Source organism: Manis javanica, chromosome 16 (assembly GCF_040802235.1).
Source record: "Manis javanica isolate MJ-LG chromosome 16, MJ_LKY, whole genome shotgun sequence".
Classification (NCBI taxonomy): Eukaryota; Metazoa; Chordata; class Mammalia; order Pholidota; family Manidae; genus Manis; species Manis javanica.
In genome coordinates this window covers 20,011,319-20,026,106 of record NC_133171.1, presented here as the reverse complement: position 1 = coordinate 20,026,106, position 14,788 = coordinate 20,011,319, and the positions used below count along the sequence as shown (strand labels likewise).

The following is a 14,788-nucleotide window of genomic DNA, read 5'->3' as shown; positions in this document are numbered from 1 at the left end:
TAATGCGAAATGTGAATTTGGTTGTGGCCTTTCATAGTCAGATGAAGATTTTGAACAATGTGGACACTAATTTACTATAAGTAATAAAATAATTCTGATCTTGCCATGGAGTAGGAACCAAGGATTTCGGGCCATCCATATGTACTAATTTGGATATGACAAGCTTGGAACCTATTATAACTTTTGAGGTATTTTATGGCTCTTTTTTTCCAAAGAACCACTCATCATTTTGCACAAGGTCTGTGGATATATAAGTGTTCTTCTCTGCCCAAAGCCCTGAGAAAGCCAAAGGGTTACCCAACTACTGTTTTTCAAACCTGTATTTGTACTAGGTAATTTTACAGAAATATTTGATACTTAACCTTGAAACTTTGAATTTAGAAAGATTTTATGGCCCCAAGGCTACATGGTCTAATGGTTCACATTCATAAATCCACCAAGAATGGACCTGGCCTTTGTAACTGTACCCACCTTCGGGCTGACGGGAAACAAACCCAGTGAAAATTCGCCCAGTCCTAGCACAGTGCCCACCTGTGGGCACTGGGTGGCTTGTCAAGCTGCGGTGGGTATGACTTCTGGCTTCTATTTAAATCCGTTTGGAAAATGAGGAATCTCCATTCCTCACAACCTTTGTTCTTAGTGAATCACAGACACCAAATTGTTAGTGATGTTTTAATTATCTCTGGAATTCAAAATCAGGGATATCCAGGCATCCCTTCCTACAAAGTAAACAAAGTTTTAAGCAAAGCTTTCAAATATTTACTGCTGACTGAAAGAATAAAAGCATACCAATAAGGGCTTGAATGTCGTAGAGCGAGAGTGGCTGCATTATTTTCTCTGGGGTGATGGCAGGGAAGCACCTTGTTTCCAGAAGCTTCGTTCTGTGACCTAAGTATCCCAACCTGGAATCAGAATTTCCATGTAGATCTCGCCACTTTACCGAGTGCACATCCGAGCTGCTGGCTCTTCTCCCAAACACCCCCCTTCCCTGACATTATCACCAGCCCTTCCAGGGTGGGCTCCCCATCCAGACAGAGAGGAGAGGCAGCCACAGGCACTCTCCAGGCTTGTCTGTAAGCAGCTTCCCCTCACAAAAGAGGTTTTGCCCGAGCCTCATCTAAGTACGGTAAATCTTAAGTGAAACTGCAGGGTGGATGTTGAATATTAAAAAACACGCCTCCTCTGTTTAACAGCCTGCTTTGCCTTTTTCATCTTTAAAAAATTATCTTTCCTCATACCAGTACAGAGAGTCCCTTTAAAACCTGTACTTTACTTTAGCAATGAGGACAGAGTGTCATTTACAATTCCACTCTCCTATGCCTGTAAAATATTTTATTTTTTAATTGGATTTTTAAAACAATTTTTCAAAAAAACTTCAGATTTCTTTCTCCACTGGGGGGTTCAAATTGAATGATGACCTCAGAAAGCCAATCTCATGCAGAAGTCAGCAAGACGAATGACAGAATTTAACATTTTGTACAAGAATATCTGCATTCTCATTAGCTTTTGCAAATGCAATATATCTCATCCTCTTAGGCTGACTGCAAAGGTCCCTGGAAAAAGAAACAGAATTGCATGACTTTCTATTAGGTTAACATATGTTACTGCTGTAAAGGGAATAATTTGGCAATTAACACACGGACTTCAGCGGACACCTGAGGAAATGACTTAAAAGCAAATCGTGGGCCAACAGTGGTGGGTAAAACATTCTGCTCACATGAAGTACCTTCATTCAAACCTCAACTATGACAAGGATTTTACAGCCAAACTGAACGTACTGTTGATAAAAAGTTGTAAAAGGCTTATATTAAAAACGTGTATACATATATATATGGGATACGCTAAACTCTGTATTTTCTACAAATGCTTTAACAGGCTGCTGGTAGAAACCAGTGGTTATGTAACAAGTCGATTTCAAAAATTACACCTTTTCCCGTTATAGTACATCTTTATCAGTGGAGGTCAAATCACTAAACATTCTTTGCAATTCAAATAGAAGGAAAGAGATTAATTCTCTGCTTAGGAAAAAAAAAAAGAGAGAGAGACAGAGGAGGTGGGGGTGCTCCATGATAAGAAACCTGTACCAATCTTCCTGGCCAGTTAGGGAGGAAACACAAATTTGGTGCCTGGGGGCGAAAGACCTCATGTCTGGTCCTCCGAAGTGGACAGAGGTGCCTGACAGGCTTAGGTGTCTGCTTTCCTTAGCTGGCCGGACCGTGAGCGATCAGAGCTCGCGGCTCGTCCCAGCACACCCGGCGCTGGACGCTCTCTGTCCTGTCCGAGTGCCTCGCCGGTTCTCCCAGCACTGGCTCTTTGGCGTCAAGGAAGGTAGGGGACCCGGACCCCGGGGCATCCAACTCGAGTCATCGGTTGGCCCAGCTCTCCTGGGAGGGGACTGGCCTTTCCGCCAACCGCCCCAGGCCTCGCGCGGGGCTCCCAGCTCCGCGGTCCGGGTCGCGGGCCCGGTCCCCGAGGCCGAACGCAGGAACTCGTGCCGTCGTTCCGGAGCGCGCGCAGCTGCCTCTCGGGCCCAGTCCCCGCGCCGAGCCCCTGGGTCTTCAGCGGGTCGGAGCCGGCGGCGCGGAGCAAGGCCGCCCGCAGCCCTCGCCCAGCCCGGCCCCCGAGCCCCAGCCCGCCGCGCGGGAGGCAGCTGTTCGCAGCAGCTGGGGGGCGGCGGCGCCCGGCGCCCCAGGTGCGGCCGCGGCCAATCGCAGGCGTCCGGCCCGCCCCTCCCCAGCCGGGCGCCGACCCCGGCCCGCGGGGGAAGGGAGCGGGGAGGCGCCCCGCCGGCCCCGCCACTCGTCTTCCAGCCTCCGCGGCGGCAGGGACAGCACGGCAGCCGGCGCCGCGCGGAGCCCCCCGCCCAGCCCCGCCGCCGCGCCCCCGCCCGCCCCGCCCGCGCACCTACCTAATTTCTAAGGACATCTACCTCTAACGCGCCCGGCTCTTCGCGCGGGGACCACCGCCCTTTTCCTTTCCGGCCCCCCAGCCGGGGAGTGGGAGCCGCGTGCACCTTCTCCGGAACACGGTCCCGGGCCCAACGCCCCGGAGGATCCGCACCGGGACCGGCAGGGGGGGCGGGAGGAGAGCGCGAACGCGAGTCTCCGGGGCTGCGGGCCACCTCGGCAGCCGCGCGCCCCGCGCCCCCGGCCGCCCCCGGCCGCTCGCCCCCGCCGCGCCGCCGCCCGCGCCGCCGCGCTCGCCCTCGGTCCCCGGCGGCCGCGAGAGGCTGCGGGAGACGCGGGGCCGGAGGAGGAGGCGCAGCCGCTGCCCGAGCCGCAGCCGCAGCCGCAGCCGCAGCCCGAAGATGCACACGACCCAGAAGGACACGACGTACACCAAGATCTTCGTCGGGGGGCTGCCCTACCACACCACCGACGCCAGCCTGCGCAAGTACTTCGAGGTCTTCGGCGAGATCGAGGAGGCGGTGGTCATCACCGACCGGCAGACGGGCAAGTCCCGGGGCTACGGATTTGTAAGTCGCGCGGACGGGGGTGGGGGAGGGCGGCAGAGCCCGGCGGGGGGGACGGAGGGGCGCCCGGCCGCGGGGTCCCAGTCGGGAAGAGCCCCGCGGGCGTGAGCGGCGCTGCCCCCCGGCTCCGGCTGAACTGAAAGTTTGCGCGTGGCGGCGCGGGGGGAGCGGGGCCGGTCCTGCCTCGCGGCCTCCGAGGGACCCAGCGCGATGCTGCGTGGGGAGGCCGGGGCAGGGTGAAGGAGAGGGCTGAGGACGGCGGACTGGGGTGCGGGGGGCGCGGAAGGAGGGGCACCGAGGCCGGGGCTGCAGCGCGGGGTTGCTTTGTAAAAACGAGTGCGGGTGTTCCGGGCAGGGAGGGGCGCCCAGGAGGTCCAGGGCCCTCCGCGTATGCCCACCACACACACACACACACACACACACACACACACACACACACACACACACACACACACTCACTCACTCACTCACTCACTCACTCACACACACACACACACACGCGCACTTCTTAATTGAGCAAGTGCGTTCTTTAAAAAGACGATCCTGTGGCTCTTGGCCGAACTGAAAGAGCAACTTAGGCTTACCGGAGATGTAAGCGTGCAAATTCAGTGGCTGAGGAGCAGGGAGCCCCAAAGAGGACGATAGCCATTGTCGTTGGGGAGTGTTTGCGGGTGGTTGGGAGCACCGGGGCGGATGTGAGACTGGACTTTATTTAAAGCAAACAGCGGCTCTCAGGCCTGGTAGGGACCTGGGGGCCGTGGGGTAGGGGGGTGAGGTGGGAAACCTAGAGGAGCTGTAAGATGGAATTCAGGCCCCCCAATTCCTACTAGGCCCTACTACACCCTTAGGACTTCAGGGGGTGCGTGGGGAGCAGTGGGGGGGGGGTCTTTCTTCCTTTCTGTTTTCCTCTTAATCTTTTCTTAGTGGGCTGGGGGAGGGGGTGGTGGCAGGGGATCAAGGAGTAAGTTCCACCAGAAAGACAAGAAGAGAAGAAAGAAAAAGTTTAAGAACCCACTAAGTTTTATCTTGAATGCTTCTCCAGAGCAGTTCTTGGTTTCCTCCAGGGCTTGATCTAGAGCTTTGTATGTCTGTCTGTCTGTCTGTCTGTCGCCTGTGTGTGTTGCTAAGGTCACCATGGCTGACCGGGCTGCTGCCGAAAGAGCCTGTAAGGATCCCAACCCCATCATTGATGGCAGGAAGGCCAACGTGAATCTGGCATATTTGGGAGCAAAGCCGAGGATCATGCAGCCAGGTGAGAAATGTCCCTCTGAAACCCCCTCTTGAAACCCCCACTTGTGAATAGAATGGACTCCTGATTCAGAAGATGTTGGTTCCTTGAGAATATGTAGATGTGTTTAGCAGAGGTGAACCCTAGCTGGTCATTCTACCAAGGCATTGAACAAATGAGAGTTGGAAACACTCCTTTCAGGATTTGAAATGTACCTCTGTGCAAAAATAGATCTTGGGGGTCTGGACAGTTTGTTACACACCCTCCCTAGCGTTGTCTCTCCTACCAGCGATTGTTCTGTACTCAGAGCAGGCAATCCCGCTTGTACACTGACCCAGGAGAAGCATGGGGGGTGGGGTGGGGTCTGGTTGGTAAGTGTTTAACATAAAATCACAGAACATTAGTAATTAAATAGATTTCATGTACTCCAGGCCCTTCATGCTATAGCTGAAAAAACTGAGGCTCAGAGATGAGAAGCAGTTTACTCCAAAGCTATGTAGCAATTAGGCAGCAAAAGAGAGCAGAATTTTGTCTATGTGAAAATATGACCTTTTGGGTTACTTACAACACTGTCCTTTGCAATAGCACCAGTAATGAGAGTTGACTATTGAGCAAATGTGATCTTTTCCTTGGGTAAGAAACTCTGATTAAATCGTGTACTCTCCACTCTTCAGTCTTCCCATCTGAAATACTGGGAATAGGTTGACACTTGATACAAATAGATTTACTAAGGAACTAGATTGTCTAGAAAGTGTGCAAATATTCGTGAACATTAAAAAACGTGTATTTGTCTAATAACATTTTGTGTGTACTATCCAGAAAAGTTTGTTTTTGTGAATTTTTAATGCTGTAATCAGTAAAACCCATCATCTTCCAAAACATTGTCTAAAGTTTTGTCTAACATTCCAGAATGTTCCAAGTTGCAAAGAGTTTTTATAGATCATGATTCAAAATGATAAGAATATTTATGACATGTAACTCCATTATCAACTCCTGTTGTTCTTGGTTCATTTCATGAGAATTTTTTCCCCGGTCTAATTTTCTAAGGTCTTATTCTATGTCTGCTGGCTAAACTTTGCAGATAATTTTAGCTTCCACCTGTAGCCTATCCAGTGCTTTGAATCAATAACATTAATAAAAATGCCTTTAAAAAAAAACATATGTAATGTTTTCTCCAAAGAATCAAAAGAATGGTTATCTTTTCTAAGTGAAAGTTGTGTTTGCATTTTATATGTAGGACTAATGAATGCCTAACCATGCATAAATAGAGACTGTGGTATGTTTTATTGTTAGGTTTTGCCTTTGGTGTTCAACAGCTTCATCCAGCCCTTATACAAAGACCTTTTGGGTAAGTCAGTTAATCAGCCCCTCCTAAGATTCAATATGTCTATCATTTGTTAACCAGCCTCTTTGTAATATACAGACAAGACCTTTGTCATGTCACAGAATGTTCCTGGTTATATATACTTAATCTATGTTTGTGTATTTTTAATGCTGATAATACAAATATTTTTAGATGAGTCAAGTTATCTGACCAAGTTTGCAGCCTCCAAACAAATTTTGCGTATGATTAACAAAACAAAACACAAAAATACCAGGTATGACTTGTGTACAAGACGATCATGTCCCAGCACCATTACTACTGTTCAACTTGACTCAATTTTATTTATCTCTTTCTAACCTGACAGGGCTCGTATACAGTTAAGCTAACTGATCAGAAGGATACGATGATAAGAGGTGGAATAGTTCTGTTTGGAATTAAGCTCTGTAACCAGTAGACTCAGACACACAAACTCAGATGGTGATTAACGATGCATGGATGTTGGTGGTGTTGTTTTATTTTCCACAATAGTCAATAGACCTCCGTGTGCTTTATTTTATTTATTACAGTAATGAAGTGGTGTTGATAGCTAAACTGTGTGCTTTTTACTTAATTGAAAAGAGCTGTAGTGAAAGTGTTTTCTTTTTCTCGGGGAAGGGGCTCTTTGTGGTTTTGGTTTTGGTGGTGGTGTTGAGGAGTGTTGATTTTTGACTTTGCCATGGGAGGCCAAGGGCCTTTCTTTTCTTGCTTTTAAGCTGTAGCCTGTGACTTCCATTTAACCACAGTTTTGTAGTGAGTGCTAAATTGTGTGATTTCCCTCTGTAAGAATACAGATTCATTGCTTGCATGTCTAAGTCTCTGTTTACTGGGGCATTTCCTGGGAGTGGGGTTCTTCCTTCTGCAATGTGTACCCCACTTGTAGGCCTTCTAATGGAAAGTCTCCACAACTCTCATCAAATTTCATTAATGCTGGCCAGCTTTTTTAGTAGAATAGCACTAACTTCCACCTTTCAGACCTAACTTGGGTGAACAGCCTGCTCGTGTCTGCATTCTCTCTGGGTTCTGGAGTTACCAGCTTTCCACGGGGCTCCTTTATTTCCCTTCCATTCAGACATGATATGGGCTGGTGATTCCCCGCTGCCCGAATTTATTCTGAACACTTAGTTCTGTTTTGGCGCTTTTCTCCCCAATCAACATTGCCGTAACTGTATTGCCAGACTTAAACTTCCTTTTTAAACATTCTGACTATCCAAGAAGTGTTTTATCCTAAACAATAGTTTCTTCTCTAGCTCAGCACTTAAACATCTATGGGTGACCTGGAAGGTTGGATGCTATCGACATGGATACCTACGTTATGTGTCTCTAAGAATAGACCCAAAAAAGTAATAATAACTTGAATTGGAAGAGGCGACTTGTATTTTCCATGAATACCTTCTTATAAACCCTCTTATATCAATAGCTCACTCTTACTGCCAACTCTTACTTTTTTAGCCACTGAATAGTTTTCTGTCCAATTAAAATGAGAAAAGGCCTTCATATAGCCACAGCTATTTATCAGTGCCTCATGCAAACCATCCTGAATACTAACAACAAATAGTGGGTCAGTGGGTCGGACTGTTTCTGTGAGTCATTCCCCTCATTGTTCTAGACTGCATTTAAGGTGGCAGAACATACAGCCTAAGTGATGGTGAACTTAGTCAGGATCTCACACTAATAATTTTGAAACAGGTAACAACTAAATCATTCAACAAGTATTAGCATGTGTTTATTTTCCTCTGTCTAGAGGATCATATAAAATAGGAGATTGCCTCTTAGTTTGGGAGGCAAAATTAACACAAACCAATTGGGACCTCGTCATTGCTAAATTACTTGATATTGTTTTTTAAGCACAAAAGGAATTCAGAATAGCAAGGAAATAGGTGAGTTGGAGGAGGCAGACAAGGCTTTGTGGGGACTTGAACTAGACTTGGACGGCAGGGTATGTCCTGGACAGGAGGAAGGGAGAAGGGACATGTGTGAAAGGTACGGATGAGGCGACCATGTGAAGAGGCACAGAGACAAAAAGACTCAGTTGCATGAAGAAACCAGACTGTTTGTAGAGGGTCTTGAGAGCTAGGCAGAGAAATTTGGACTGGCTGTGGAAGTCTGCATAGGTCCTTAAGAAATTAGCACAAGGAAAAGAAGAATCACCCAAGTAAAATATGTCATATGGACATTTTAAGTCAAGCATGTTTCTCATCCCTTCTAATAGTGGCTGTTTTTATAAAGGATGGTGATTATTATGTTTGCTTAAATTGTTTGAACTTAAGATTCTTATTAGAACAGATACCAGTCCAGCTAGACCAAGCAAGCCTTCTCTTTCTTTTCTCGAGTTTCTCACCACTGCTGTAATTCTCAGAGTCTGTACCTAACAAATCACACCTGGTCATCCCAAATTCTATTTGAATGCCACATGGTTTTATTTTAGGCCTTAGAAAGAAGCTTGAGAATTTTTCATCTTACTTGACGTGTTTGAAATTCTACTAACTGAGCATTTTCTTATGTGGTCCTTAAGAGGCCCCCCGATTACTCTGGGCCTTTAAAGAGAAAACCTTGGCCTGAAGGAATTTCTGATGTTACACAGTGGGCAGATGTATAGAAACTTGTGGATTTTCTAAACAATATCTTTTACATATTTTATGTTTGAAAGAAGCATTTTCTTATTGAAACTTTGGAGAGGAGACTGTAGATCTGTGAGCAGAAAATTCTAGGCTAGTTTAGATCAGGTTGATATACCCTTAACATTTACTCAGTACACTGTTAAGTTTTCTGCTAGTTGTGTTAACACTGTACTAGGTATCACACTGTCTGCTAAGGGAAGCATGAAGGACAATAACTAACATGAAGCCAACATCTGCTGCCTGCCTGGCACTAATAAGGGATTTACATAAATTATATAATGCTCACAATAATTATTTGATGAAGGTACTGTTAATTTCCTTTTTATTGGTGACAAAACTGAGAAGCAGAGAGGTTAATTAACTTCCCACAGGGCTAGTCAGTCAGTCTGTTCTAGATTCAGAATCATGGTTTGCCTGACCTTAAAAGCTATGTTCTTTCCTCTGGGTCAAGCTATAGCCAAAAAGATGCAACTCCATTCTCCCTTGTAATCTAGTAAGGAAACTGAGAAGCACCAGTGGCTTCAGATGTGGCTTCAGATGAGGGAGAGGGGCATCAGGTTCATGAGCTCCAGGGAGTCTTCATGGAGGAGGTAGAAGTTGACCTAGATTTAAAGGATGACAGAAGATAGGCAACTCCTGTCATGAGCGCCTACTGTATTCGTCACTGTAGGCTCTTCACACAGATCATTTAATGCACAGCAACTCAGTGTTGCAAATATTACTCATGTCACGCATGAGAAATGTGAGACCAAAAGTGAAGCAAATTCCTGAAGGCTCTATCTGCTAGGAGTGAGTGCTAGAGCAGGGGCGGCTAGGATTTAGACTTCAACAGGTAGAGACGGGGTAAGGATTGGCATCTTAGGCAGAGGGACAGTGGACAAAGGTCAGGACCTAGGCGTGTGTGGCATGTCCAGAAAGCATTAGGGAGCCCAGGTGACCTGGGTTCAGGGAAGGTGGAAAGAAATGCTGCAAGGATTTTGGAGCCAAAACAAGAAAGGCCTAGCATTGCCAAAGGGAAGAAATGCGCAGTGAGTCTGTGCAGATATGACATTAGGGGCCACAGATTACTTTGAGCAAGTGAGTGAGACTTTGTTGGTAGCTGGGGGAGATTGGAAGGGGGGACCAGTTAGGATGTCAGAAGTCACGGAGAGCAGCCAGAGGGACCTGAAGAGACAGGAGACCCAGGGAATCACCGTAAATTTTCTTTGAAGATTGCCTGAAGTATCTACTTTGTTCTTGCGCTTCTGTAACTAGCAGGTAGGAACATTCTGTGATTAACTTAGGGACATTGGTAGATCTCTAATAGGAGGGAGATACCCAAATCACCTTCCTGGGTTCCTTAGACAATTAATTTAATTATTATTATTAAAAATTATAAACATTATTATTAAAGTAAGTCTCCTAATATAAAATTGCTTCAGCAGTGCCATCTTACCTTTTATTCTGATTCTGCCTTCCTTCTGGAAACCAAGATATTTTAGGCTGTCCATGGTCTTCTGGGCTCTCCTTTCCCTAACCCTTAAAGGACTCTAGTGTTTCATTGGCCTCCCAGATGTATTGCTGACTCTTACCAGACTTCATGTAGCATTCTGATATTCCAGGGAAATTTATGCCGTTATTGGCTGGCATTATCAAATGAATATTATTAATGTAAAATAAATGCAGAGACAAGAGTCTTTTGCTTGACTTTTAATGCATTCTACACACACACACACACACACACACGCACGCACACACGAATTTTATCCTGCCTTTTTTTAGGGTAACCTTATTGTCAGTTACCACCTTTATTGAAAGAGCCTAGCAACCATCCCATATTCCTTAGAAATTTGGGAGTGCAGGGGTTAATGTTTCAGTATCAGTGAGATTCATACTGGCTGGCCTTTGCAGCTGATAGATGTTTTACTTTGGCCTTATAAAGACATTTTACCCGCTGGAAACCCTTGTCGCATGACAGGATCAAAAATAGCCCGGCTGCAGCCCCTGCTGTCCGTCACCACATGTAAACTGGCATGACTGTAGGTTCTCTTAACCGTGTCCGCACATTGTGGACACGGCAGCCTCCAGGGACAGTGTTTCGTAAAGCCACACCTGTCGCTGTAAGTGAGCCAGTCACCTGACCTGCAGAGAAGTTTTGAGCGTGTGCATGACCACGCATCTGGCTTCTGACAAGCCATTAAGAACATCTCTTAAGTGTCCTCAGAAACACTTGATGACGTTTCTCCTGGCACTGGGAAAGATCTACAAGTCTAGTAAAATTGAGTGTATTTTTATCATTGGGGTCAAAGTTCACTACCCTCTGTGATAAATTCCTCTTTTCCATGGATGTTCATTAATGAGTGCTTTCAGGAAAACTCTGAAAAGGCAAAACAAAATCTACGTTTTCGAAAATCTAAACAGGAAGTTTTCTGTTTTGAGTTCTTTAAAATTTGAAGATCGTTGTTTGTGCTTCTACAAGCTGGCTTTGCCAACAACCAGATGGCATTATGTTGTCATGTTTTTAGAAATATAGGGGGTTTTGATGGAGATTATTTTAATAAATTAGATATTTATGATAGCTTTTTAAATGGGCAATAATGAACTGCAAGAGTAAGAATTGAGGTGCATGGGTTTTTTTTAAAATACCTCTTGTGATTTGTTTTTTAACAACATTAACTTTAAAGTAAGGTCATCGGAATGTGTCTTGGATGTGATCTCTGAGTGTATACTTTTAAAAGGTATTTAATTTTATTTCACTTTCTGGAACGTTTGTCGGATAATACATAATAATAGAATTGATTCGTTTAAAGTATCTACTAGCAGGGCAGATTTAACACAGATATGCTAACCTATCTCTGTTGATTGGGAGGATAAAACGAGTTAGTTGATGTGCAAAGAAATGTTTCTTTACTCATATTATGTAAACTTTTTAGGTCTATATTAATTTTCGAAATACTTAGTTGTATTTCCCTGTCCCTTCCTTTTCCCTCAACCTCATCATTTCCCCGAAATCCCTTCTGTCTGTCTTGCATAGAGATAAACAAGCTGGCTGACCTTCAGCTGCCTGATAGTCAAACAGGTTTGATTGACCCTTGTGTCCTTATGAGTTTTATGGAGAGAAAGAAAGAAAGACAAAAAGCGTGCTGCACATCTTTGGGAATCACTGCCATGAGTGTTAACAGCATTTCTGTAGCTTCCCACAACAGCCTCCTGTACTAGAGTGAGCTGCACTACAGTTCGTTTGAGAAGTGTGATTCTGCTGTGTTTACCACACTTGTGAACCTTTAAACTCCTTTTTTATTTTGTCGCCTGCTTCTTTTCTCATTTTTATTTTTAATAAGGGTGACTGGAGTTGCAGAGAGATTAATGTGTGCCGAGTCTGCATAGCGATTTCAAGTAGGGTTGCCATGATAATAAACCTCGGGATATGCTGAAACTTATTTCAGCTTCGAGAACCTGGGCCATCACCCCCCGCGATTGAATGATCACCGATTACCGTTTGGGCCTTATGCCCACGGCTAAGCATTTTTCCATTCGCTCAACTGTTTTTGTTTTATGGCCTCCTTACAAATTTTTCTAAAGTCTGAATCAGTGAAGGCCTTGCTATGGACGCGAGCCCCAGTGTGTTTCCCAAGCCTATGCTAAGGGGCATCACTTGGTTCCAAGTGGGCCTCGCCGCAAACGCTCGCAGGGCGGGCGACACCCCGATTTGCGCGGAGCTCCTTCGGGGGCGCCCCGTGGCTCTGGCTCCCGCCAGGCACTCCGACGGGCCCCGGCGAGGAGGCCCTGATATTGTGGCAACCCTACGCTCTAATAACCACTAAATCCGCCTGCCCCGTGGGCCCGGGCGGTGCGCGGCCGCCTGACCCCGCTCTCCGTCTCTCCGCAGGATCCCCGCGCACTACGTCTACCCGCAGGCGTTCGTGCAGCCCGGGGTGGTCATCCCGCACGTGCAGCCGGCGGCCGCCGCCTCCACGCCGTACATCGACTACACGGGCGCCGCGTACGCGCAGTACTCGGCCGCCGCCGCCGCGGCCGCCGCCGCCGCCGCCTACGACCAGTACCCGTACGCGGCCTCGCCCGCCGCGGGCTACGTCACGGCGGGCGGCTACGGCTACGCCGTGCAGCAGCCAATCACCGCGGCCGCCCCGGGCTCCGCCGCCGCCGCCGCTGCCGCGGCCGCCGCCGCCGCCGCCTTCGGCCAGTACCAGCCGCCGCAGCTGCAGACCGACCGCATGCAGTAGCCCCGGGGCCGCGGCGGCCCTGCGCCGAGGGCGCCCCGCGGGCGCCCCCGCCTCCAGGGGGCGGGGCCGAGGCGGGGGGCGCGGTGTGGGACGTCAACCCCAAAGAGCCCGAGTGAGGCCGCCCCACGTGACGGCAGGAGTCGCGAAGGAGCTTCACTTCTGTAAGGGGATTTTTATTTTTGCTCTTTTTATAGTATCAGGGAAGCAAACTGCCTTTTCCAAGTTAGAAAATGCTATTGACTCTCGTTGAACCAGGGAATACAGAGTGAGCAATATGTAGCTTGCATTACATTTAAAAGCAGATGTAAAAAACCAGTGGTGAAAGCACTGATTGTCATTTTAAGCAGTCACACTATGGCCTATAGAACTTTTGCGAGTAAGAAGGTAATGTTCTTACTTTCTCGAAAACGGGCATCGAACAATCACTCTAGGAGCGTGGCAGTGGGACGATGGTGGACAGGCACCAAAGCGATTTTCTCCTCCACCCCGTGGATGAGCAGGACTTTAGGACAAGTGATGTGGAATTAATGGGTGCAACAGCTGTACAGACAATCAAGCACACACACAGTTCTGGAAAGAACGCATCACTTGAGCTTGTTTGATGAGCTTGTCACAGTCTAATCCCTCTCCCCATCCTGTTTCAATTTTGGGAAACTTGTATCTGCTGGTGTCAGCAATTCTGATTCTGAAATAGGATCAGGCTTTTACTACAACAGCCTTCTCTTTCTATTTATTGTGTCGACTCGTGGCTTATAACTAAAGGCAGGCAACGTTTGCAGACTCTCAGCCCTTAAGCTTTGTCTTAAGGACATTTATTTTTCCCCCCTTTTTAAATAATTTTACACTTTTTAGTATACTTCAGAGTCATATTTAAAACTATTTATTAGTGAATACAGTACATGAGACAACAAGGTTACTGAGATTACAGTTCTTCAAAGGTTAATGATAATGTGGTTTATACTGTGCCTTAATAGTAATGCTATTTAAGATATTTATTTTTAAGTTTTACTATGCTACACTCTAAAGAAAGGAACTTTAGATGTGACACTGTAAAATTATGTATTCATCTCATGGCATAAATTATTTAGTAGGTCTAGATGTAGCATATTAAATATTAACCTATTCAACTAAAGATGTTGACTTGGATTTATTTAAATTCATATGTGCACTGTATAAGAGAGTACTCTTACATTAACACATTTTAATTTATTTTAGTTCTTAGGGTTGTTTTTAAACAGGATATATTGCTAGTTTCATGCTTCTCTTGATTTTTGCTCGTGTAGATCTCATTTTTGGGTACTTCATTAAACACTATTCTTACATAGTTTCTGTAGTTTCTAAATGCTGCTTTACAGTTTTCTTCTGAAACCGCAATACTTGCCGTTTTTATTCTTAAAACTAAATTGAATACTATTTTACACTGTATTGGATTTTTATACTTGAAAAATTTCATACAAGGGAAGACAGGTTAGCATTTTTATGGACTTTTCTCCATTATCACTGGATTTAAGTATTCCCGTACTAGACAGTGTTATGTAATGTAGACATTTTTCTCCTGTGCAAATTATTTATTCATTGTGTACATTGCTTTATAACATTTCAGATCTTCTAATCTATTCACTTGTATTAAATATAATTTTTAAAAACTTCTGTGGCATCGATTGTTTCTAGTTTTGTCATAGGTAGAATGAGTTCTCCTTAATGAAAGTTAACACCCATGATTTACATGTAACATTTTCAGTGAGTAGAAAGCACCCAGATGCCCTGTTTTTAAACCTTTTAGGTAAATTTCATTAACGTGGTAGCTACCTTATATTTAGCAAATGATATAGGCCCTCCCCCAGGAGGGAACCCTAAATAGTGACGATTCATGTTGCTGAAGAT

At 46.0% G+C, this 14,788-nt stretch overlaps 1 protein-coding gene and 1 long non-coding RNA gene across 7 annotated transcripts; one reads left to right on the top strand and one right to left on the bottom strand.

Annotated features, from left to right (window-relative positions):
- Window positions 1-658: 658 nt before the first annotated feature.
- On the bottom strand, window positions 659-3,047 carry LOC140846916 (uncharacterized). The gene is made up of 2 exons (XR_012126424.1): window positions 2,909-3,047; window positions 659-1,553 (listed from the first exon to the last, which is right to left on the bottom strand). It is a non-coding gene; the product is annotated as an uncharacterized lncRNA (long non-coding RNA).
- Window positions 2,927-14,554, top strand: RBM24 (RNA binding motif protein 24). 6 transcript variants are annotated; one of them, XM_036994371.2, is made up of 4 exons: window positions 2,927-3,475; window positions 4,601-4,724; window positions 5,994-6,048; window positions 12,550-14,554. In XM_036994371.2, the coding sequence occupies exons 1-4, from the start codon at window positions 3,308-3,310 to the stop codon at window positions 12,902-12,904; spliced, it is 702 nt and encodes a 233-aa protein (XP_036850266.1). In that variant the 5' UTR covers window positions 2,927-3,307; the 3' UTR covers window positions 12,905-14,554. The 6 variants fall into 6 exon arrangements, with proteins under 6 accessions (XP_036850266.1, XP_036850267.1, XP_036850270.1 ...); XM_036994372.2 differs by having other exon boundaries at window positions 3,339-3,475; window positions 4,537-4,724; XM_036994375.2 differs by lacking the exon at window positions 2,927-3,475 and adding an exon at window positions 3,509-4,063.
- The last annotated feature ends 234 nt before the right edge of the window (window positions 14,555-14,788 follow it).

Coding starts and splice junctions, on each gene's coding strand:
- RBM24 (XM_036994371.2), top strand. CDS start 3,308: ATGCACACGACCCAGAAGGACACGACGTACACCAAGATCTTCGTCGGG. Junction 3,476..4,600: donor AGTCCCGGGGCTACGGATTT/GTAAGTCGCGCG, acceptor TGTGTTGCTAAG/GTCACCATGGCTGACCGGGC. Junction 6,049..12,549: donor CTTATACAAAGACCTTTTGG/GTAAGTCAGTTA, acceptor GTCTCTCCGCAG/GATCCCCGCGCACTACGTCT.